At 53.3% G+C, this 23,493-nt stretch overlaps 2 protein-coding genes across 4 annotated transcripts in view; both read right to left on the reverse strand.

Moving 5' to 3' along the window:
• Positions 1 to 3,058, reverse strand: part of ELL (elongation factor for RNA polymerase II) — a 78,472-nt gene extending 75,414 nt beyond the window's left edge. For both annotated transcript variants that reach the window (XR_014136569.1, XM_081792261.1), the window contains exon 1: positions 2,887 to 3,058. Coding sequence is in view for 1 of the 2 variants with exons in the window: in XM_081792261.1 (XP_081648387.1) it covers positions 2,887 to 3,021 (135 nt within the window). In the remaining variant the exon portion in view is untranslated. The remainder of the gene's footprint in view (positions 1 to 2,886) is intronic.
• A 10,202-nt stretch (positions 3,059 to 13,260) lies between these two features.
• On the reverse strand, positions 13,261 to 22,429 carry FKBP8 (FKBP prolyl isomerase 8). 2 transcript variants are annotated; one of them, XM_078443199.2, is made up of 9 exons: positions 22,324 to 22,429; positions 20,626 to 20,948; positions 18,309 to 18,478; positions 18,033 to 18,121; positions 17,553 to 17,773; positions 16,721 to 16,893; positions 14,848 to 14,925; positions 14,210 to 14,341; positions 13,261 to 13,792 (listed from the first exon to the last, which is right to left on the reverse strand). In XM_078443199.2, exons 2-9 carry the CDS (start codon positions 20,921 to 20,923, stop codon positions 13,706 to 13,708), a joined length of 1,248 nt encoding a protein of 415 aa, XP_078299325.1. In that variant the 5' UTR covers positions 20,924 to 20,948; positions 22,324 to 22,429; the 3' UTR covers positions 13,261 to 13,705. The 2 variants fall into 2 exon arrangements, with proteins under 2 accessions (XP_078299325.1, XP_060486660.1); XM_060630677.1 differs by lacking the exon at positions 22,324 to 22,429 and having other exon boundaries at positions 17,553 to 17,770.
• Between the last annotated feature and the right edge of the window lie 1,064 nt (positions 22,430 to 23,493).

Here is a 23,493-nt window from a genome sequence, read left to right on the forward strand (position 1 = left end):
AATCTTGACTGGGAGGGGTCACTCACTAGCCCAGGGCCTCAAGCAGGTAGAACCAAGATTCAAACTCAGACTACAATCTTCAGGCATCTTGAGCCCCTCCCTGGGTCCTCAATTTTTCCTTAACGACAATATGCTCCTCTCCACCAAGGAGCTTATAAACCAGGAGAGAAGGTCACCCAGCAACAGAAATACCCAGGTGGTTGAGGCAGGTGCCCCAAGGAGGGTCACTTCCTCAGAGTGGCCAGGGAACACTTCTCTAAGCAGGTGCATGATGCTGTCTTGCAAGGATGGATCTATACCTCCGCCCTCTTCTCTCCCAGAAGTAGCCCACAGTGAAATGGGAGATCTACAGGCGTAGCTGCCTCGGGACTCACTCGAGTTTTTATATTCAAGAAGAAGCTTCACGAAGCCTAAGTCTAGACGGTGGCAGCTGTGTATATTACCTTCTGCTACATTCCAGACTGGCCACTAGGTCTACACAAAGGCAGCTCACACTCCACACCCCTCTGGAGAGAGAAACCATGGGGGACTTCTACCCAGGCTCCTCCAACAGCTAGGATTACAGGCTCTCTTTGGCCACAGAGAAAATTTCGCAGTAACTTCCTCTCCGGTCCCCTGCCACATCTGAGTCCGTAAAAGTCTCTTTGCAATTAAAAGTAAAAATAAAAACCCTCTCCACAAGTTGCTATTGACAAACCATATAATAACCACAGTGCTACAGAATAGAAAACTCCAGACACTATTGACAACTGCACATAAGAGGTTTTGTTAGTAACCCCTACACTTCTCTGGTCGCACAGACCAGTTCTTCAAGTCACTGTCCCCATGCCCACCACCCAAAAGCACCCAAGCCGCCCTGATTTTAGCTCAATCCTCTACAACGCCCAACAAGTAATATTAAATATGAAATTGCCAAGTAACTTAAATTATCAGTCGGCTTCCGAGAAAAACTCAAATTTGGGTCACCCTCAAAGTTTAGCCCAGCTGGCCTAGATGCCCCTACTGGCTTGGAGAAGTTCTTTGAGGGAGCCCCTCCTGGCTGATCAACACTGTCATACACAGCTGTGCTTCGAGGGGGATAAGCTGGAGTCTGTAGTTACCTTCACCCTCACATGAGGAAGATCCAGCTTAGTTAGGGGATGTAACCAACACCCTAAATTAAAAATAGCAGTATGACAGCATGAGGTGGACACATAGGCAGACCTTCCGGACAACCAGATCAAGCAAGGGCAGCATGGCAGGGAAGGCGGGGCTCTTAAGTGACCAGGTACCAAGTTCACCTTATTTACATGACTCATGAGCTCTCTCCCCCAGCTGTTTCTAGGAAAGCCCGCCTTCCTGCAGGACAAGTCAGAACTGCCTAGGGAAAAGACTCCAGACCGGAATGCCACAAGGAAAGGAGACTTAAGCTGGACACAGTGTCCCCACCACCTCCTCCTCACCTGCAAGGGCACCTTAGCCTCATCTTGAGGGATCCTTTTGACAAGGGGAGAACTCGCTCTTCTAAAAAAAAGAGACCTCTTCTGTGAATGGGAAACTGTGACACCAGGACAGGAAGGAAACTGCCCCCCCCCCAAAAAAAAAAAAAGTGGGAAGAAGCACGGGAAGGGTGGGCACCAGGAAAGTGGTGGGAACGTTAACAGGGGAAGAAATTCCCGGCTTAGCTAATGGTGCTGAACAAGTCTGGGGCAGGAAGAAAGCCACATTCCTTCCTAGTTAGTCTCTCTCCTCACCCGCCCTCGGCCCCCCCATTCCCAGTATACACAAACACACACACACACACACATGCACACATGGAGCAGGGCCTCCATGAGCCGGACACCAGACCCCTCCCCAGCCACTTTATGACTGCAAAGTCCCCACTTTCCAGGCAACAAGGAAAAGGGCTCCCAAGCCACTTCTCCTCAGGTCCTGACCACTCCGGGCACCTGCAACTTCTGTCCCAACACAGACGGAGGGCGCCATGACTCAAACAGAAATGGGAAGAAGCAAGTTTCTGATCAGGGTCCCAGATGTGCCCCCAAATCGGGCCTGAAAGAAGGTGCACTGCAGCCTCCCCCCAACCCACGCACACTGAGCCAGGTGGCAGAAGTGAAACGCCTCTAACTTCCCCGGATGGGCCCAAATCAGTCCCTGAGAAGTTTGAGAGTCAGCAGCTAGGTGCCCACAAAGGGCTCCCAGCCTGGGAAAGGCACCATGCCAGCGACCCCCCACATACACACCTTCTTCCCCCCAAAACATTCCCACTCTCTAAAAATGTCCAGTAAGGCAGGGTCACCTGCGAGGAGTAGGGGAGTTGGAAACAAGCTGTCAGTTTCTGTCCAAACGCCCCTTCCCAAGAACCAACAATGAGCCCAATTCCAAGGGCTCCATTGGTGTCAAAGCCGGCCCTCCCAATGAAAACACAGCTTCCCCACACAAACGGAACAGGATCTCCACAGGTGCCCCGACAGCGGTGCCCCACTGATCCACCCTGCCTGGCACCCAGACGGAGAAGCCCCAAGCTTCCCCTCCACCCTGTCCTCCGGCCAGGTGAACAGCTCAGTTCCTGCCCAGGTGCTGGGTGAGCCGGGAAAGGCTCTGGAGCCTCCGGGTGCCGACTTAGTCGCCCACCCCCACTCCCGGACCAGACGCGCGAGCTCCGGGTCCCTCGGCCGCCTCGGGCCGCCCGCCAGTGTCACCTCCCAGCGCCGTAAAGGAACGCAGTTCCCCGCGCTCCAAGCTGGACAGGTGCCCACCCCGCGACCTGTCGGCCCAGGGACCCGAGAACAGCAACCCGGACGCCGGACCCCGCGCCCCCAGGCCAGGACGCCTCCGCGAGGGGCGCGTGAGGCCGGCCTGCGCTTCGACTTCTCCGACGGCCGCGCCGGGCTCCACGCCGCTCACCTGGCTGGAGCGGTAGCTCTCGAAGGCCCTCAGGGCACTGTCGGTAAGCTTCACGTGGAACACAGACACCTTGCTGCCGTCGCTCACCCGCCCGCAGGACAGCCCGTAGCTCCGATCCTCCTTCAGCGCCGCCATCTTGCGACCATCGCTCCCCCGCCCCCCCTTCACGGTTCCAGCGCCGGAGCGCCGGCCACGCCACGCCCCGCCGCCCGCTGACGCGCTGCATTATTCATGAGACACGGCTGGCCACACCCCCTCTGGATCTAGCGAGGCCCACAGTAGCCTCTGCACGGCCGGCCGACCGCTGCATTATTCATGAACGCAGCTGGTCGCGCCCCCTGTGGGCCTGGCGAAGCTCACAGTCACCGCCCCAGGTGCTGTATATTCATGAAGTGTGGATGGCCCCACCTCTCAAGGCCCCGGAGAGGGTCACTTCCGTGCCCGGACTCCGCCCCGACACGCGCACCCCTCCAGGCCCCGCCTCAATATACATTATTCATGACCCTGACTCAGCCAGGCTGGCCGAAGCCACGCCTCACTGGCCGCTGACGTGATGCATTATTTATGAAGTCGCACCAAACCTACCGCCTTTGGTTTCTGTTGAGAGTGGTAGCCTGTGCGTGAAGGGGGCGGGGCCGGTGCAAAACACGTGGGGGGCGGGGCTGGCTATTGGCCCGGTGAATGGGCGTGACTATGCAAACCGAGCGCGCGTTGGACGCTGGGTTGGGCTAGTGGGGCTTCCCTTAAGGTAAGTAGATGGGATTCCCTGGCCCGGGCTGTTAGGGAATTGGGGGTGATGGGGAAGCAGGAAATTTTGCTCATGATAAGAGTAGACTTTTATTAGAATAAAATTCTACATCCCCAAGGTTCCTGAAATATGGTGGTTATGCAGCTTTCCCATTTTAAGAAAACACTTTATGGGGGCACCTGGATGGCTCAGTAGGTTAAGCCTTGGACTTTGGCTCACGTCATGATCTCAAGGTTCGTAAGTTCCAGCTCCGCACCGGTCTCTGTGCTGACAGCTCAGAGCCTGGAGTCTGCTTCTCTCTCTGCCCCTCTCCTGCTCACGCTCTCTCTCTCTCTCTCAAAAATAAACATTAAAAAAGGTTAACATAGGGGCGCCTGGGTGGCTCAGTCGGTTGAGCGTCCAACTTCAGCTCAGGTCATGATCTCGCAGTCCGTGAGTTCGAGCCCCGCGTGGGGCCCTGGGCTAACAGCTCAGAGCTCGGAGCCTGGAGCCTGCTTCTGATTCTGTGTCTCCCTCTTTCTCTGCCCCTCCCCGACTCATGCTTTGTCTGTCTCACTCTCAAAAATGAATAAATGTTTAAAAAAAAAAAAGTTAACATAAAAAAACATTTTATATATCATAAGATTAACCCATTTAAAGTGTGCTATTTAAAGTGTGGCGTTTAATACATTCACAATGCTGTGCAGCCACAATTATCTCATCTGGGGAAATTTTCATCATCTCTAAAGAAAACCGGTACACCAGGCACCTGGCTGGCTCAGCCCATGAAGTGTGCGGCTCATCACGGAAACTGCTTCAGGTCCTCTGTTCCCCTCTCTCTCTGCACCTTCCCCGCTCGTGATCTCTCTCTCTCAAAAAAAAAAAAAAAAAAAAAAAAAAAAAAAAACATTTAAAAATAAATAAAATATTTCAATTAATTTTTTGAGGGGAGGAGGGGCAGAAAGAGGGGGAGAGAGGGAATCCTAAGCAGGTTCCACATCCAGCGCGAAGCAGGACACAGGGCTGGAACCCACAAACCATGAGATCATGACCTGAGCCAGAATTGAGTCAGATGCTTAACCAACTGAGCCACCCAGGTACCCCCCAAAATAAAATCTTTATAAAAGAAAAAAAGAAAGGAAACCCCTACCCACTAGTCACTCCCCATCCCCCCTTCCCAGCCCCTGCAACCAGTAACCTACTTTCTGTGTCTATGGTTTTACTTATTCTGAACATTTCATATCTATGGAATCATACCATATGTGACCTTCTGTGACTGGCACTCAGTGAAAGACTCAGCATGATGTTTTTGTGAAAGTGAATGAAGGCAACCTCATTTAAAATAGAATCAGGAGGTCAGAAGGAGCTCTGTGCCCTACTGACTCATTGTTAATTGCAGACCCCAACAGGAAGAAGTCTACTTTACTATACCCCAGCAGGACAAAGGATGATTTTCTCCTCACCCAGCAATACCCCAGCCAATAAGACACTGCCACAACTCACCCAATGAGAAACTCACTACCTCGACTTTCCTCCAATGGACTTTCATTCAAGGCAGCCCCTCCCAACTTCCTCTCTTTTCTCTAGGAGGTAATGTTTCATCTCTTTTGTTTGGTTTTGCCGATACCCTAGCTTGCATGTCCTGAGTTGCAATTCCTCTGCTATTCCTGAATAAGCCCATTTCATTGGTAAAATAACTGGCTGTTTCGTTTTCAAGGTTAATATATTCAAGGCTGGTCCCGTTGTAGCATGTATCAATAATTCATTCACTTTTATAACTAATATTCCATTGTGTGGATGGGCCACATTTTGTTTACTCATTCATCCACTGATGGACATTTAGGTTGTTTCCACCATTTGACTATTATAAACAGTGCTGCTGTGAACACTCAATGTACAAGCTTTTGTGTGGGCAAATATTTTCCCCTCTCTTGAGTCTATACCTAAGAGTGAAATTATTAGGTTCTATGGTAATTGTTTAACCTTTCAAGGACCTGCCAGACTGTTTTTTCACAGGAACTGCAATTTTATCAATCTCTCATTTTACAGGTGGGGAAACTGAGGCTGGAGACCAGGTCTGGCTTGTCCAGGCAAGCTTCTCCTGGGCTCTGGGTATCCTAACCTATGGAAAGTTCTCGATTTGTTTTCTTTTTCCCTTCAATCTAATTACAGACAGTAGTCATAGGATGAAGATTTTAAGGTGAGAGAGGAAGGTGAAGTTCATGGGCCTTCTGTCTATCTCTACTCAGGTGATCTCCTTAGATCTGCCCACCGCTGCCAAGTTGGCACTATCATCTGACCATGAACTGCTGACCCCAAGGCCATGCTAGACTCCTTGAAACCTTTTCCCGTAACTGCCATTAACATCTCCATTTACAAATGGAGAAACTAAGGCTCAGAGGCCTGAGGCAAGCACTCAAGGGTATTGGCCCTGCCAATGAGTGGGCTGGCTAGAACTTGAACTTAAGATCTTTCTGACCCAGAGCCCTCCTGATTACCCTTCACCCTGCCTCTAAAACCTGGGTCCCTTTCTCTATATTTCTTCATTGAACACCCTCAGCCCAGGGCCTAGCATGGAGTAGCTGCTCAGGAAATGAGTGTTGAATGAATAAATGATCTCATTTAATTCTCACAACACAACTACCAGCCAGTTTTGTAGATGAGAATAAGGCTCAGAAAGTTTTCACATGCTGCCACAGAGATTCCAACCGCAGCCTGCCTAAGGCTTAAGGGTTAAAACTCTGGAATCCTCTACCCTTCACCTGGGGTCAGTCCATCCTACAGGGAAGATGCCAGCACTTGCTCACACACACTGACCCCTCTGCCCACTGTCTGTGCCCAGCTGTTTATCCAGGAGCTGGGCCAGGTAAATATTGGAGTAGGCAGGGCTCAGTGCCTAGAGGGATCACGGAAGGGCAGGAATAAGGCAGGTGAGGAGTGGTTGGTCAGAGTAGAGGATGGGGAGGGTAGAGACAGGTGGACTGCTGAATGGAGAACACAGGAGGAGCCAGCTTTGAAGGCTGACCAGCTCCCTGTGTGACAGTGGGAAAGGCATGACCCCTTTCTGAGCCTCTGTGGATTTATCTGAGAAATAGACAACAGTAGGAATATTGAGTGCTTAAAATACACCAGGTTCTGTGCTTGGCATCCACGACTGCCTTTGGGAGTGAATGCAGTGGTTTGGACTCATCCGCCAGATGAGGAAACCAAGACTTGGAGAAGTCAAGAGAATTAAGAGCACAGAACCATGGGCTCTGCTGCTTAGTACCAAGCATTTCTCCACTTTACCCTTAATGCTCCAGTGGCTCCCAATGGAACCCCAGGAACGATAATGGAGGAACCATCAGCCATTGGCACGCCCTCCAAAGTCTCTAAGAACTACGTCACCCAGGGGTGCCTGGGAGGCTCAGTTGGTTAAGCGTCTGACTTTGGCTCAGGTCATGATCTCACAGTTCACGAGTTTGAGCCCAGCATCAGGCTCTGTGCTGACAGCTCAGAGCCTGGAGCCTGCTTCAGATTCCGTGTCTCCCTCTCTCTCTGCCCCTTCCCCACTCACACTTGATCTTTCTCTTTCAAAAATAAATAAACATTAAAAATTTTTTATTAAAAAAAAGCAAAACTACTTGACCCAAGGAATTTGAAGCTGGTTGGTCCAATGGGATGGCCCCTGGGTGTGCACTCCACCTGGCCAGCTCATTGCAGAAGGTCTAGCTCTATGATGGGAACAGTGACTCTAGTCTGCTCCTCATCCCCTATATGGCTTTGGACATGTCTTACCCTTCTCAGTGTGCTCACATCATAAAACAGGGATAATAATGGCATTTACACAAAAGCTGGGCCCTGGACCAATGACAAATAGCATCATCATGGAAGTAATTATTATTATTTTTTTTAATGTTTAGTTTTGAGAGAGAGAAAAAGGGAGGGGGGGGGCAGAGAGAGAGAGGGAGACACAGAACCTGAAGCAGGCTCCAGGCTCTGAGCTGTCAGCCCAGAGCCCGATGCAGGGTCTTGAACTCATGAACCGCGAGATTAAGGCCTGAGCCAAAAGTCATACGCTTAACCGACTGAGCCCCCCAGGCACCCCTGGAAATCATTATTAATGAGTTTACAACAGTTTATATATATAATCCCTTTCTGTCACATCTTTATGTTGTTTGCAGTTTATGTGTTTTTAAACCACACTGGGGGGCGCCTGGGGGGCTCAGTCGGTGAAGCGGCCGACTTCGGCTCAGGTCATGATCTCGCGGTCCGTGAGTTCGAGCCCCGCGTCGGACTCTGTGCCGACCGCTCGGAGCCTGGAGCCTGTTTCAGAGTCTGTGTCTCCCTCTCTCTCTGACCCTCCCCCGTTCATGCTCTGTCTCCCTCTGTCTCAAAAATAAAATAAACGTTAAAAAAAAAAATTTTTTCAACCACACTGGGATGAACACCATTAGTCAGCTATTGCTAATAGCTATTACTAATATGTGTATTAGTTATATACTGCTATGTAACAAAATACTTCAAACTTCGTGGCTTAAAACAATAAACATTTATTATCTCACAGTGCCCAGGAGTGATATGTTTTAACTGGTCCTCTGCTCAAGGTCTCATGAAGCTGCAATGGAGGTGCTGGCTGGACTACATCCTCATCCCGAGGCTCAACTGGAGAAGGATCCATATCCAAGCTTCTTGAGCCTGTTGGCAGAACTCATTTCCTGGTGGTTGTAGGACTATAGTCCCCATTTCCTTTCTGTCAGCTGGGGGCCACTCTCAGGTGCTAGCCACATGGCCTCCTCCATCTCAGCAAGAGAAAGCCTCCCTCTATTGAGAGGGAGAATGCTGAGTGTTGAATGCCGAACCCCTCTCATGGTTCAAATCCCTCTGATTTCCTCGTCTGCAACCAGTGAGTCAGGCCCACTCAGATTATCCCCATGTCTTAAAGTCAGTTGGCCCAATAACATAATCACAGGAATGAGATCTGTCCCACTTCTAGTCCTGAGATGATATAGAATGAGAAATCTCGGGAACACCTTAAAATTTCTGCAGCCCCTGGCCCTAGGAGCCACATCTCTGCACACCTGTCCCACAGCCTCCTACAAACTCAGTTGTTCAGTCAGCAAATGAGCCTCAGGGATTCTGAAACATACTACTTTGCAGCAGACAGAATGCCAAGGACTCATTAGGGCACTCACTTTGGAGAGAGTCCCTCTACGTGGTGGGGCAGCCAGCATGCAGCCTCAGGGTCCAATGCCTGCTTCACTGCCCCCTCAGCTGGGCATCTCAGAGCCAGCAAGTCTAGCTTGTAGGCCCTCAGGCCTCATCTGTGCATCGGGGAGGCTAACAGTCCTTCTTGGGACAGGGAGTAAAGACATCTGTTGTTGGGGATCCCCAAGACTACGCTCAGGTTTGATGATTGACTAGAAGGATCCACAGAACTCAGAAAAGCTGTTCTGTTCATGGCTATGGTTGATCACAGTGAAAGGACAGTCTAAAGTCCTCAAAGGAGGAGAATGCGTGAGGCAGAGCCCTGGAGAAACCAGGCACAAGCGTCCAGGTGCAGACCTGTCACAACCTTTGCGACAACACACACACACACAGTACTGCCAACCAGGGAAGCTCACCCGAGCCTCATTATCCAGAGTTTCTACTGGGGAGGAAGGCTGACCACCCATGTGCTTGACCTCAGTCTCCAGCCCCTCCATAGGTCAAGTTGATACCATCTGGCTAAAAGCCCCACCCTAAAGTATATTATTAGCATAGACTCTCTGGTGTGGCCCAAGGTCTTAAATAAACAGACACTTTTATCGGTCAGGACATCCCAAGAACTTAGACGTAGATGTGACCTGCCAGGAGCAGACCGAGGGCCAGTCCTTTCTTGGGAACGTGCAGGGCTTGGACAGCCTAGGTCTGCTGAGTTACTTCTTTACTGATCTGTATCAGGTGGGGCTCCAAGTGTCCCCAAACCACCATTTTGCTTCATGGATCAGCTGTATTATCCTCACCGTGAGCAATGAAGAAGGTACGGCCTAGCATTACCTGGAAAGAGTTTATAGTGATGACCATGCAGACTCTTCCTCAAAGGTGGCCTGTGTGCTGGCTATACCTTCTGGAAAATGTTCAAAGTCAGTTAAAACACTTTCATGCTTAGGGGACTCTGACGGCTCCACAGCCGATCCCCTCCATGGTAATTTTCTTCCTTTCACCCATCCATCTGTCCACAAGCATTTATGATTACTCCTTTCTGTCCTCAGCCCAGTCAGGGAGGCTCCCTGAGGAGGACACACCAGGCCATAGAACAAAACTGATACAGCCCAGAAGACTTCCCTCCTCTAAATGCCCACATGCAACAGAAAATCCAGGCTGACTCAGGCAAAAACAATTATTGGCTCAAGCATAAGAGACTGTTAAAAACTGAGAACAAACTGAGGGTTGATGGGGGGTGGGAGGGAGGGCAGGGTGGGTGATGGGTATTGAGGAGGGCACCTTTTGGGATGAGCACTGGGTGTTGTATGGAAACCAATTTGACAGTAAATTTCATATATTAAAAAATAAAAAAAACCCCAATTATTGGCTCAAAAGAGTGAAGAAATGATAGACCTGGGGCGGGGCACAGCTAGCTCCAGGAGCTGAATAGGATCACCGTGACTCAGTCTCTCTCTCAGCTCTGCTCTCTGGATGGCCTTCACTCTCAGGACCCTCTTCACAGAGACAAAGATAACCACAGCAGTACCAGGCCATCAGCCCCAACTCAGCATCCTCTAGAGTAGAAGAGTATCTACTTCCTCTGGGTCCAGAAGTTTCAGGGAAGGCTTTGATTGGCTCGTTGTGGGTCACAGTGTGGAGCCAATCACTGTGGCCAGGGTGCTAGAACGCTCTGATTGGTCAGGCCTGGGTTGCAGATCCATCCCTGAAGGCTGGTGGGGAACCAGCCCTATCTGCATGGAAAGGAGTGGAGGTGAGTTCCACCAGGAGGAAAAACAGAGGACAGGCATTCAGGGACCTAATGGTACCATGCTGGGTGACTCCAGCCAGCCCTCACCCACGCCCCAGGAGCTCGTCCTTTAGGGATGACATGAGATGGAGGCATGCAAAGGATGCTTCATCAAAGTGCTCAGGAGATGTGAGTGCCTCCCTCTCCCCCCGCCCCCCATACACACACACACACACACACACACACACACACACACCTCATTCTATCATGCTCACTTCCAATTCACAGCCCACTGTGAGCTGTACCCTTCAAGGGCAAGGCAAGGCTGAGTCATTGCCTAGGACCAAGTACACAGGAGGCACTGATACCTGTTTTCATATGAAAGAATATCCATCCTAGCTGTCCTCTGAATGTATCACGTACTGCCCAGCCGGCACACCTTTGACATGCCATGCCAGTCCTGGGAGCACTCTTTATGCCTGCTAAAGGACTCCTGAGTCTTCAGGGACACTTCAATGCCCCTCATCCTGGACACCCTACCCCACCCACCCCATTCACACAATTGAGGCTAAAATGACCAAAGGAATGAACGTTCTAAACTTCACACTTCTGGCGATGGCATTCAAAGCCTCTCTCATTTCTGGCTATAACTTGCAGAGAGGTGTAGAATTGGCTGGGGGTCAGAGCATGGGCTCTGGAGGCAGGCTGACCTGGGCCTAATCCCGCCTATTGTTTCTTGGGTGATGGGACCCTGGACAGGAGCTGACTCTTTTCTGAGCCTCGATCTGCTCAGCTAATAATGGGCACAACCAAAAAATCCTTGGAGCAAAGGGAGAAGACACACTCAGCCGGACTCCACTGTTACTAAAAAACTAGTCTTCAAGACAGCATGGGACCCAGTGTGGGACCCACAAAGAGGACACAGAGACCCTCAGCATGGAGTAGGGGCCAGAAGACTCACGTGTGTGGTCAACTGATTTTTTTACAAAGCTGCCACAGTAACTCACTAGGGAAGAGAAGGTCTTCCCCACAGATGTTTCTGGAACAACTGGATAGCTATAGGGGAAGAAATGAACCTTAACTCCAACCTTACACTATATACAAATGTTCACTGAAAGTGAACTGTGGTCTCCATAGAAAAGTTGAAGCCATAAACCATTTAAAAGAAAGCCTAGGAGAGTCTGAGTGGCTCAGTCGGTTAAACATCCAACTCTTAATTTCAGCTTAGGTCATGATCTCACAGTTTGTGGGATCAAGCCCCACGTTGGGCTCTGTGCTGACAGGACAGAGCCTGCTTGGGATTCTCTCTCTCTCTCAAAATAAATAAATAGACGTTAAACAGAAAAAAAAAAAAAAAAAAAAAAGCCTAAAAATATCCCTACAAACTAGATTTAGCAAATATTGACAAAAAGCACACAGAAAGGTAGAAAAAGCTGATAAATTGGACTTCATTAAAAATATCTGCTCTAAGAAAATGGAAAGTGAGCCACAGAATGGGGAAAATATTCACAATATACTACCTGACAAAGAACTTGCCTCCAGAATATGTGAAAAATGGACACAGCATGAGGCCGCCGTGGGTACCCGGTGGACGAGTGCCATGACAGACGTGATCGCCACTTGGGAATGATGGCAGTGGTTACTCTCACAACCTCCGCCAGGAAGTCACCCTAGCCAGCCCACCATCCCACTGGCCACCCCTCAGGCCAGCTTCCCAGCCTGAGGTCAGCAAGTCTGAGGAAAGGGTGGGGGGGGTGTCCTACCTGGGACTCCAGTCCCCCGAGCCTGGCCAACCCACAGCCCTTACCCCAGCACCACTCACAGAGCCCCCCTCCTGTCTGAGTACAAAGTAGAAGCCTAAGGGGGCTGAATGGCGGAAAGGAGGGTTCAAGCCACCAACAGATCGGTGTCCACAGATCTGTGTCCACAGGCTTATAGAGCAAGGGCCTGGTGCAGGCAAGGTCAAGGCCTGATTGCTACCTTCTGCTGAGTGGCTGTGGCCAATGGCTTTCCCTCCTGGGCTGTAAGGGGACAGGTGCAGGACAGATCCTTAACGGTGATCTATTCCCAGAGATCTCCTTTCCTGGAGGCAGGATGAAGCCTTGAGAAGGGTCTCAGGTGCTGCATTGACAGAGGCCTGAACACTGGCTCTACCTGTTCTGGCTGTGATGGTACACAGCATTTAAAGGAGATGATCCTACAGCCTCAGATTGGGAGAAAAAGTAAACAAAATCAAGAGGAGCTCCTGGAATCAACCCCAACCCCTCTCCATAGTCCCTGAGGCCCTGCAGGGTCCAGTTCTGCTGACCACACACTCTGCTCAACCCTGAACACATCAGGCTCACCCCTGCTCCAGGGCCTCTGCACTGGCCGCACTGCTACCCAGACACGGGGCTGTCAGCGTGCAGCACAGCCAGACCCCTGTGGCCACTGAAGTCTCAGCACAGCACCCAGTTAGATCCTGCCAGGATCCCCATCTTCAGATGGGGCAACAGAGAGGACAGCAGTGGGGTAACCGGCACAGCTGGGTGTGAACTCCTGCGGAGTCCAGCTGGGTACCCTGAACACCTTGCCCCACTTCTCCAGGCCTCCATTTCCCCCTGTGTAAAGCAGGTCTGCTGTGGTCTGAGAGGAGACACCCCCCACTCTAGTCCTGCATGACCCTGGATGTGACACAGGCTGTCTCTGGCCCCGCCCCAAGTGACAGCAGAAGAAGGTACTGGAGCCAGCAGAGTGCGGGGTAGGAGGCTTTATTTCACAGAATGGGTAGGAGGGAGAACCTGGACAGAGGGCAGCAGGCGGGGTGGGTGGGTGGTGGTGCTTGGAGAGGGACTGGGTCAGGAAAGGGCTGCCCCCAGGCCTGTTGGGAAGGAGAAACTGAAGCCGGCCTCTGCTGAGACCAAACCCAAGGGGGTGGGGGTGGGAGTGGAAATTGGGTCTGGAGGAATGAGGGCCCCCTCCCCCCGGGCTGGATATGGAGCCCGGGCCCTGCCTCAATTTCCTCCTATAGGGCCATAGTCCCTCCTGGCTCACTAGGGCCACATGGCCCCCAAACCTCACTGCTCCCGCCCCAGAGGAGGGGGCTAGATCAGACAGGGCAGTTGACAGGGAGCCTGGGGAAGTCAGGGAGCGCGGGGTGGGGTCCACGGTGTGCGAAGGGGTGGTGGCCACCTGGGTGGTCAGTTCCTGGCAGCGATGACCACAGAGAGAGCCACGCCCCCCAGGGCAACGGCAGTCGCCCCAAACAGCCACTTCCATGGGATGGACTGTGGATAAAGGGGAGGGAAGAGAAGGCCGGAGGGTGGTCAAGACAGATACCCTGGTCTTCACCTACCAACACGGCCGAAAGAGGCCTCCCAGCAAACCATTGCTGGACAATGCCTTTCCTGCCTTCTGGCAAACTCCTACTCAAGCATCGAATCTCCCCTGTTCTGGAACACTTCCCCTTCCCCTCTGGAAGCACTATCATTCCCTGCCCTGAGCCCTCGAAATTGTGTTCCATCTCCTGCTCCAGCCCTGGCCACACAGGGCTGGGGCTTCTCTGTGTCTCCAGCATGGTCCAGCCCGGTTGACAAGGACATCAATCCTTGCAAAATGAAGAAACTCCTTCTGCGTGGTGTGCCCCACCCTTAGCCCCTACCCCTCCTCTGGGAGCATCCCTGTGCCTGCCAGCCCCAGCTCACCCAGGCACCCTTGCCAGGACACTTGGCAGGCAGCCGGCTGGGGTTGCCCAGCATTTTCCGGTACAGGGCGGTCTCTGTGCTCCGCTGGGCTGCGTGCTTCTTCACCAGTTTCGAGAGCTCTGCGTGGATCGTCTGCAAGAGGTGGGTGTCATTTGGGCTAAGAACATGCAACCTGACCATCTAACTGGACCATCATCTCTGATGCTCTGCCTTTCTGTGGCCCCTGGTCACTTTGGACTGGGTCCACTGGGACATGGAAGTCCCACCTGCCCCTCTCTGGGCATCAGCAAAGTAGGGGCCCCATCTCTATCCCCCTAGGTAACCAGTGGAGGAGGCAGAGCACAAGGTGGCCAGGAGAGAGGAAGATTCCAGGAGAAAAGCTGAAGACATTGACACGGCCCCGGTTAGTGGCACCCTTGGCCTCTGGGATCCCCGTGCGGGAGGGCTGAGCCCAGACCACCTATGCAGGAGTCGTGACGGTCTCAGCCAGCTGGCTGTGGCTCTTCAGCCACCGATCCCCTGTCACTCCCCAGGCTGGAACACCATAGGGAAAACCACAGCAAGAACAACAAGACTCCAGGATGACTTCCCAGATAGGCTGGCAGGACAAGTCCCAAGGGCATCTCCTGTCTGCTCACCTTGTTGGAAGGTTCCAGCTTCAGGGCTGCCCTCAGAATGGGGATGGCCTCACTGTACTCCCCTTGCTGGGCCAGCACCTGTGGGAGGAAATGGATGGCATCACTCCAGAACCACAACGGACCGTGGTCGTCTTCAAAAGACCCAGCCCTGCCAGGCTCCTGGCCACCCTGACTAGTCCCAAATCTATCACCAACAACCACCCCAGGGTTCCAGCCACCTTCACTCCCGAGCCCTCCGACTACATGAGCGCCCCACTAGGCGGTGTTATCCCAATCTGCTCCCACCCCTACATGTCAGTCTCAGCCTCTGCAGGAGACCTGGGTGTGGCCTCACCTCCTCCCTCGCCACCCTGGCTGGTTCAAGAAGCCAGGTGAATGTTTCCAAAGCTTTGGCTACAGTGGATGATTCAGAGCCAGCCAATGAGATCCAGCCTGAACAATGCTGGTGTCACTCAGAGACCAGATGCTAAGTGGGGAGGATGGAAGCCTTGGTCTTTTGAGGGGGTAAGAAGCAGCATCTTGGTCACGTTGAGAGGGAAACCCATAGCAGACAGGCACAGCATCCTCACAACATTGCTAATGCCTGGATCCAGCCATCCCTGAAGCCAAACACCCTGGCAGTTCCACAAGCTATTAATTCCTCCTCTTGCTTGAATCAGTTTGAGAACGTTTCTGTCACTACAACCAGCAGATACAAACATGCATGAGACCACATTAGCAGACAATCCCACTGCCCCCAAGAGGATTATAAACCTTTGAAAAATAGGGGCAGCATTTTCTTCCCAAGTTTCTACACAGAACTTTACACACAAGTGCTTTAAAAATGCTGGGTGGAGAAAGGCCCTGTTCATGCCTCTCATCAACAGGCTGGGTGATCCACCATTTGCTTGTATCTCAATTTCCTCCATTCACTGATAAAAGGTGCTGAACTCCCTGTCAACACACACATACGCACAGACACAGACACACACACAGACACACACACACACACACACACACACACACACACATATACACAAGGGCAAGGATCAACAAAAATGGGGGCGAAAGCAATTACGGTCAAATCTTCACAGGCCAAATTCATCCCTACATTCCACAGCACTTACTGGGTACCCCCTGTGTACCTGGCCCTGTTTGCAGGGCTAGAGATTTCACACCAAGTGAGCCAGACAAAATCTCCAGCTTCTCTCAAGGGAGGTAACAGCCATGATGACACCTGTCAATGCTAACGACAACATGGAAAACATGAAGACAGGGCAGGGGGGCAGGGGTGTGTGGCCGGGAGAGCTTCCTGAGGAGATGACATCAGAGCAAAGACCTGAAGGGATCAGAGAGGGGCCCATGGGGGGGGCGGGGGGGATCTGGGGTATGCATGTCTCAGGCAGAGGGCATAGGCTGTGCAAAGTCACTAGGGTGGGAGTAGACCTGGCCTGGGCAGGAACAGCGAGGAAGCTGAGCAGGATGAAGAGGAGAGGCAGAAGGTGATGGCAGGGGACCAGATGACTCAGAGCCCCAAGGGCTGCAATGAGGACTTGGCTTTTATTCCGACAAAGATGGGAACCATGGAGGATTACATGCAAGGAGCAGTCACCAATAGGCTACCCCGCGGTGTCAGGGATAATAGGACCTAGGATTCAAGTCTGGCCTCAGTCAATGAATTACTGGGATTCAGGCCATACCAAAGCACCTGTCTAGGACTCAGGTTCCCCACTTGTACCCCAGAGAGCTTGGCTGGCTGATGCTTATGCCCGTCTCAAATCCAGAGTCTGGAACCAGCCCCACTGTTCTGGGCAGGGGAACTAGCCTGCCCACCTGCGGCCTATGCCCATCTGCCCGTGGCTGGCGGTCCATCCATCTGCAGCCCACAGCTCACCTTGCCCTTGCGGAAGAGCGCCTTGATGTTGTCGGGCTGGTGCTCAAGCACGAGGCTGCAGGAGCGCAGCGCTGCACGATAGTGGTCCAGCTTCAGCTGGGAGGCTGCCAGGTTGTTCAGACATTTCACCTTCAGCTGCAGGAGCTGCTCCTCCTCCTCGAATGTCATGTCCACTGTGGGAGGATGGTGCTCAACCACGGCAGTGGTTACCACACTGCCAGGCCCCCACCACTGCCCATCTGCGGAGCGACGGCCGCCTTCCACTTCGGGGAAATGCGCCCCGTATGCTGTGTGACTCAGGCCAAGGCCCACTCCTTCTGTACCTCATGGCAGAGGAGCCTGGGTGGGGAGGGCCTCGGAGTATCCCCGTCACAGGAGACTGGGAAAGGGGGCTCTGAGTTCCCAGTGGCGGGGCCTCCATCATCTGATCCCCCAAGCCCAGCCCCTGCCATCTGTTCCATGAGTCCTCTGGTCTCAGTTTCCCTATTTCTAACGTACATCAAGACCAGCGCCAACCTTAGGGCGCTATCAAGGAGTCTGTAAGATGGAGGCTAAGCAACGCAAAGGCCTAACACAGGGCACATGGATTGACACGGTCTACAGCCACCCACATTCCTACATACACCTGCGTCTGTAACGTTCCACTGATCAGGGATACGCTGCAACTCCCGAGTGGACCCTAACCTAAAGATTAGGAATAGCTGAACATCTATCCATACTCTGGAATATTCTAGAACACTCGGAGTCTGAGGCCCGCTGTGGCAGAGGGAAGTTTCTGGCACACTAGTGGATGCCTCTGCAGGGGAATGGCAAGATTTGACCTGGCAGTCACCTTTGGCGCTAGAGGTGATGGCCTTGATGGCGAGGTCGTAGGAATTGGCAGCCAACACGAAGTCAGCCCGCTGGTAGTGGGCATTGCCACACTCCCGCTTCCGGTTGGCCAGAGCCACACGCTCCTGCCCCGTGAGCATTTCCAGGTCGGGTCCATCCACGGCAGTCTTCAGGGTCACTTCCAGGCACAGGGCCGCGTGGGGGGGGATGTATGGGCTCCTGCTGGGGGATGGGGCAAGAGCAGCACTCAGACCCAGCGGCCACTATGAATGAACCTCAGACATGCTGGTTTAGCTAGGGAGCAGGGGGGGAAAGGGTTCAAGTCTTGGGGCTGGCCCCACTGTCACCCCCCTCCTCAGTACACCACCCATGAGCTACCTGACTTGGAGAGTAACTTCCCTTCCCTAAGTCTGTTTCTTTTATATAAAATTGGCAGGCAAAGGGGTCCCCCATGGGGACCCTGCTGGTGACAGGTTCTCACCTGCCCTGGGGGCCATAGCAGTACTTGGAATCAGCAGTGACCATAGCTGTCTCCCCCACATCCATGAGCGGAACGCTGAGATCCAGGGCCTGGGTGTGTAAGGGCAAGGGGTCAGGCAGGCTCAGGTGCAGAGCAGCAACGCCACGTTTGCTCTGGCCCCCCCATCTTCCGGCCCCCAAGCCCAGCCCCTGCCAGCCACCACCACCTCCCCTCCATCCCGCCTGGCCTCCTCCGCTCAACCCCAGGGCAGCTGCCAGTCCCCTCGCCCCTTCCCACCTGGATGACATCGCAGTCGCCCAGCGTGAACACCAGCTCTGGCTCTTCCTGCACCCGAGTGCCGTTCTCCAGCGAAGTCTGCAGCTGCACAGTGACTACCTGGCCTTTAGCTGGGCGACTTGAGCCGGGTGGGCCTGGGACCAGCGTCTTCTTCCTTAACAGCCCATTGCCTGCCGGGGACCAGGGACGAGCAACCTGTCACTAGGCGGCTTAGATGGGTGCCTGCTCCCTGAGTACCCCTCCCCCAGCACTCAGCTGAGCCTCAAACAGCTGCTCTGCCACTTACTGGGCAGGTGATTCCATGCCTCTGGAACTGTCCCTGGCTGGACACTGGGCATTAAAGGATTAACTTGAGGGGTGATGATAATGGCCTGTCTGACCATCATCTTAAGAAAATTAAGACTCGTCCAGGGCAAAGGGCTGAGAAAAGTTGTCCTGCCCAGCATTGTCAGGCTGGCAGGGATATCCAGTAAAGAGACTCTGGAGCCACCCCCATCTTCCTCCCCTGGTTCCAATCCAGCTCTTGACATTTGGGCCTCAATTTACCTCACCATGAAATGAGGTAGTCAGGGGGACCCCTGGAGACACCCAGTGAGCAGTTTGCTTGGTTAGCAGAGTGCCTGTGACGCCAGGCGTGTGTTCCTACCAAAGCACCACATCGCTAAATTTAAAAGTTAAACAGAGCCAGAGGGCCTATATGCAAAAGTGCCTGTGATGGCCCCAGAGCTCATGTTTTTCTCCATGCCCCAAGCAATCACAGGAATGGCCAAATGGTCACAGCCAACAGCTACTAAGCAGGCATGAGGCCGAGCACCCTTACAAACCACAATAAAGACACCCACTGACATCCCAAGACAACCACAGGCAATCGAGGGCTTACACCTGTGGGGCCTTGTCATACTGATACTACCTACAGTCACCCATATTCTGACATTTATCTGCGTTCCATAATATTCCACCAGTCTGGAATATACCACAACTCGAAATGTACCTTAGACTAAAAGTTAAGGGCAAGAAAGTATCGACTGGTATTCTGCAATATTCTAGAATGTTCCAAATTTCTGTGCTGCTCCTTGACTTGTACATGCCCTACATCCAGTCTCAGAACCAATGACCTAGGGGATCCCTAGGGATCCCTGTGTCTAGAAGTTTCTGGGCACTAATGGTGGGTGTCCTGGAAGGGTTACAACCAGGCACTGCCTCTCACCGGGGTAGACCCTGGGGAAATCAAGTACCCTCTGAAAGTCTCAGTTCCCTCGTACAGAAGCCCAAATACTGACCTCAGAAAGTGGCTGGCTCAAATATAAAAGGACAAAATCAGGTTTGCGTGCAGAAGGACAGCAGGGCAGCTCTTAATATCAGTAAAGAGCTTCCCAAATTCTAATATAGCCAGGGGGGCTGTGTGACCTTGGGCAGGCACCGCCACTTCTCTGAGCCTCGGTTTCCTCATTTGCAAAATGGGGATATGGTAGGAATTACATCACAGGGTTGTCGTGAGGATAAAATATGATAAAATAGGCCTGGCACAGAACCAGTGCTCAGTAAATATTACCTGGTGTTATTTTTAGAAGTAACAATGCTTTTATCGGCAATAAAGATAATATCAGTGACAATTCTGTATTATCGGTATCCGTGTTATTCAACACTCTTATTTTAACATTAGTGTCAACAGTGTAAAAATGATGTTTTACTAACATATTTATTAGCGGACACCGACATTATCAAATACGCTAGGTATCAGTCCCAGTAGCAAAAGGTTTTCTAGTTTCCAGAGTTGTTAGCATGAGGTGGGGCATATGGGTGGGTTCCCCTAGTTTCTTTCTTGCAGGACTTCTCTGAGCAGCTACAATGCTCATGCGTGCTATGAGCCAGACAGAAGCATGAACAAAATGGGACGTTCCGCAGATACATCTGACCCATGGACACATTTTCAGGAGACAGGCACTTGCCAGACAAATGCCAAAAAAAGCAGCAGTGGGGGTTGGGAGCTGCCAGCGCCTGGTGTGCTGGCTGTGTGGCTCCGGGCAGGTGACTCAGCCCCTCTGAGCCTCTGTTAGCAGCTCTGGGAAACAGGGACATAACACCAGGTGCGTGTGTGTGTGTGCATGTGACAATGAAAAGGATTCTTAAACATGAAGTATCTCAACCAGTTGCCTGTGGCTGGCAATCACCGTGGTTACGTGTTTTATTTCAAACCTACTTCATAGCAGAGAAGGAAAAATGAGGCTCAGGGGAGAAGAGGGCCTAGGCCAAGGTCACTTCTGAACCTGAGCTGTCCAAGCCCTGTGGGTCAACCCAAGCCACCCCTGCTCCTTACCCAGGATGTCCAGCCACTCATCAGGGGCTGGGGCGGGCTCGGGCTCAGGCTCCATGGCGGCCAGGAATTCTCGGGCCAGGGCCCCAGGCTGCTCAGCCTCCTCCAGTGGAGGCTGCCCCACGTCTTCAAGTGGTGGCAGCTCACTCAGATCTTCCTCCTCCTCCTCCTCCTCCTCCTCCTCGCCCTCTGCGTCTTCCACCCCATCCAGCACCTCGAAGTCCTCAAGTGGTGGGACCCCAGCAGGCGGTGGGGCAGCGGGCTCAGGGCCCGCGGCAGAGGGCTCAGCACAGGATGCCATGCTGCTGGGGGGACGGGAATTGGCCCTGGTGGGGGGAATGGATGGGGTAAGAATCCCACCACCCAGCCCCTCAAATTCTCCTCTGCATCCATTCGCCACGCTGCCCAACACTTGCTGTGTGACTCAGGGGCTCCAGGCCTCAATTTCCTCATCTATACTAGTGAGGAAAGAACCACCAAGCCGTGGACATCAATCAGTCCCAAACAACGTTAGCTATTATTACAGCTAATTATCTTTTAGTCTTTATAAATACCCAGAGAAGTAGGAAACATTCCCCTCCCCCATATTTTGCAGCAAAGGAAATTGAGGCCCAGAGGGGCAAAGTCATTTTACCCAAGGTCACAGAGCAAGGCAACTGCAGGGGCAGAATTTGAACCTGGGGCTTATCTGATTAAATGCCCAAAGGGGGTGCTGGGATTTTTTTAGGGCGACTGAAGTCTCAGGAAGTCTATTTTTAGAGCCCAAAGGGAATTGAGTCTTCACCAGGGCTCCCTACCTTCAGCTGCCCCTTCTCCTATGGGGAGCCACCTAGAAATCCCAAGCCTTCTCTTTCCATAACCTGAACCTAATACCACTCCCCCAACACCAAAGACCCTGGCCCAAACTCTTCCCTGGGAGCCCTTTCTCCTCTTCTCAAGCCTCCAGACCATTCTCAAAGTAGCCTCCTTTACAAGAGTGATCAAGACCCCCGTGGGATTCTACAGCCTCTTCCTTGGGCCATCAACTGTCCCCTTCCCCCAGGCCCCAAGCTCGGAGCTGGTAGAGCCCAGCCATCATTCTAACCCACAGCATCCTCTCCCTAACCCTCACCTGCCTGCTCCTTCCGGTCTTTGGCCCCATATTCTGAGACCCTCCCAGCCCCTACCCCCACAATCCCCTGCGCCCGCATAACTCGCCCTCCGCCCTCCCCCAACCACCGCCCCCAGCCCGGGCCAGCTACCCCCGCAGCCACTCAGTCGACCCGTAAACACCCTGATGTCCCCAGACGCCCCTCTCCGGATCGCATAACACTCTACGCCCTCTAGACGCCCCCGGCCCAGGCCTGGTTCTTCGTCAACCTCCCACCCAGGGCCCCAACGCTTCATGCCTCTTTGACGCCACCAGTGTGGGGCCCCCGACCCCTCGCACCCCTCGGGGGCCCAGGCCCTGCACTTCTCTGGCAGCAGCGCCCCCACCCACTCCCTTCAGCCCCATTCGGTCCCCACCCCCGGTTGCCCCCGCTCGGCCGCGCCCCCTCTAGCACTCCGACCCTCCGCTCCCCCCGCAACCGGTTCGCCTCCCCCCGCGGCCTTTGGCCCCGCCCATCGGCCCCAGCCCCCGCCGCCCCAGCACCCAGACCAGCCCAGGCCTGGGTAGCGCCCCCAGCTGGGGCAACCCTGCCGGCGCCCCGGGACACGTGCCTCCGGCTCCGGGACCCCCGCCTGGGGTCCTGCGCCCCCCTCCCCGCCCCCAGCCGCGGCTGCCGCGCCTCGGGAACCAGGCTCGGGCGCCCGGCCCCGCCCCCACCACGCCCATTGGTCGCCGCTGCTGCGACTGCAGCACCCATTGGCTCCAGCGCACATCCGTCTTGGGAGAAAGCACCACCCTCTTCCTGCTTGTTTCCGCGGGGCGTTCTTAAAGGGGCAGAGACTGCCGCGCCACCCCGGACGGGGGCGGGGGCGGGGGCGAGAACCAGGACGGGGAAGAGGACCGGGGCGGGGGCAGGGGCGGGGGTAGCAGGCGGAGGGTCTACAGACCCAAGTCTGTTCGGCAATACGCGCCGGGCTGCCTAGCGGGAATCTGCTCCCGTCTGAGCTTCATCTTGCTCATCTGCAAAATGGGGATAAACATCCCCATCCGCGCACTCTCACCTTGGGGGATTTGGGGAGGACAGCCTTAAAAGGTATTGCCTTAAAAAGCTCAGTCTTGACCATCAGGGCAGCTCTGGGACTGCTGGATAACCCACCCTGTAGCCCTAGTTACGGACGTGGTCCCAAGGTCCTGAAGGGGAGCGATCACCCAAGAGCACACAGAATCCCCGCCCCACCCTCGCGTGGTCTGTGTAATCCCCTGAAGGTTGCCTTTTGCATACAGAAGGAATTCAATTAGTGGCTAGGTGAGCGACTGAGCAACCAGGTCCGCTGGAAGGAGTTTCTCCTCCCTGCACCCTCTGCTAGAGGGTGATAAGGTACCCATGGCTTTGGGAGAAGGTGGCAGTGTCGATTAGATGGATTTCGATGGATCTTGGTTTTTTTTTTGGGGGGGGGGGGCGCTTACTCTTCCTTCACTCTATTTTATTTCCTTCCCGGGGTTTACTCATTTACAGAACGATCTTACATCTTTTGCTTCCCTCCTCTTATCCTGCTTTGCTCCATTCTGGAAAGAATTTTGCCTGTTTTGTCCCCACCGCATCCATGAATACCTAGCACCTATGGGAGTTCAATTGATGAATGAATAATTGAATGAATGAATGAATGAATGAATGAATCACTGGCTATTGGAGGTAGCTAACACTGGAGGAGGTAACTGGCTTTTGGAGGTAACTAAGGTCAGATTGTAGCTCCTTGTGAGGTCACCTACTACAGGAAGCT

The sequence above is a fragment of the Panthera onca genome, chromosome A2 (genome assembly GCF_046562875.1).
Source record: "Panthera onca isolate mPanOnc1 chromosome A2, mPanOnc1 haplotype 2, whole genome shotgun sequence".
NCBI classification, from domain to species: Eukaryota; Metazoa; Chordata; class Mammalia; order Carnivora; family Felidae; genus Panthera; species Panthera onca.

What these genes read in the sequence shown, in the direction of transcription:
- FKBP8 (XM_078443199.2), bottom strand. Translation starts at nt 20,923, where the DNA reads ATGGCATCCTGTGCTGAGCCCTCTGCCGCGGGCCCTGAGCCCGCTGCC. An exon ending in TGCTATGGCCCCCAGGGCAG is followed by an intron (nt 17,774 to 18,032) that starts GTGAGAACCTGT and finishes CCCATCCCCCAG; the next exon opens with CAGGAGCCCATACATCCCCC. An exon ending in CGCTCTTCCGCAAGGGCAAG is followed by an intron (nt 14,926 to 16,720) that starts GTGAGCTGTGGG and finishes TTCCTCCCACAG; the next exon opens with GTGCTGGCCCAGCAAGGGGA.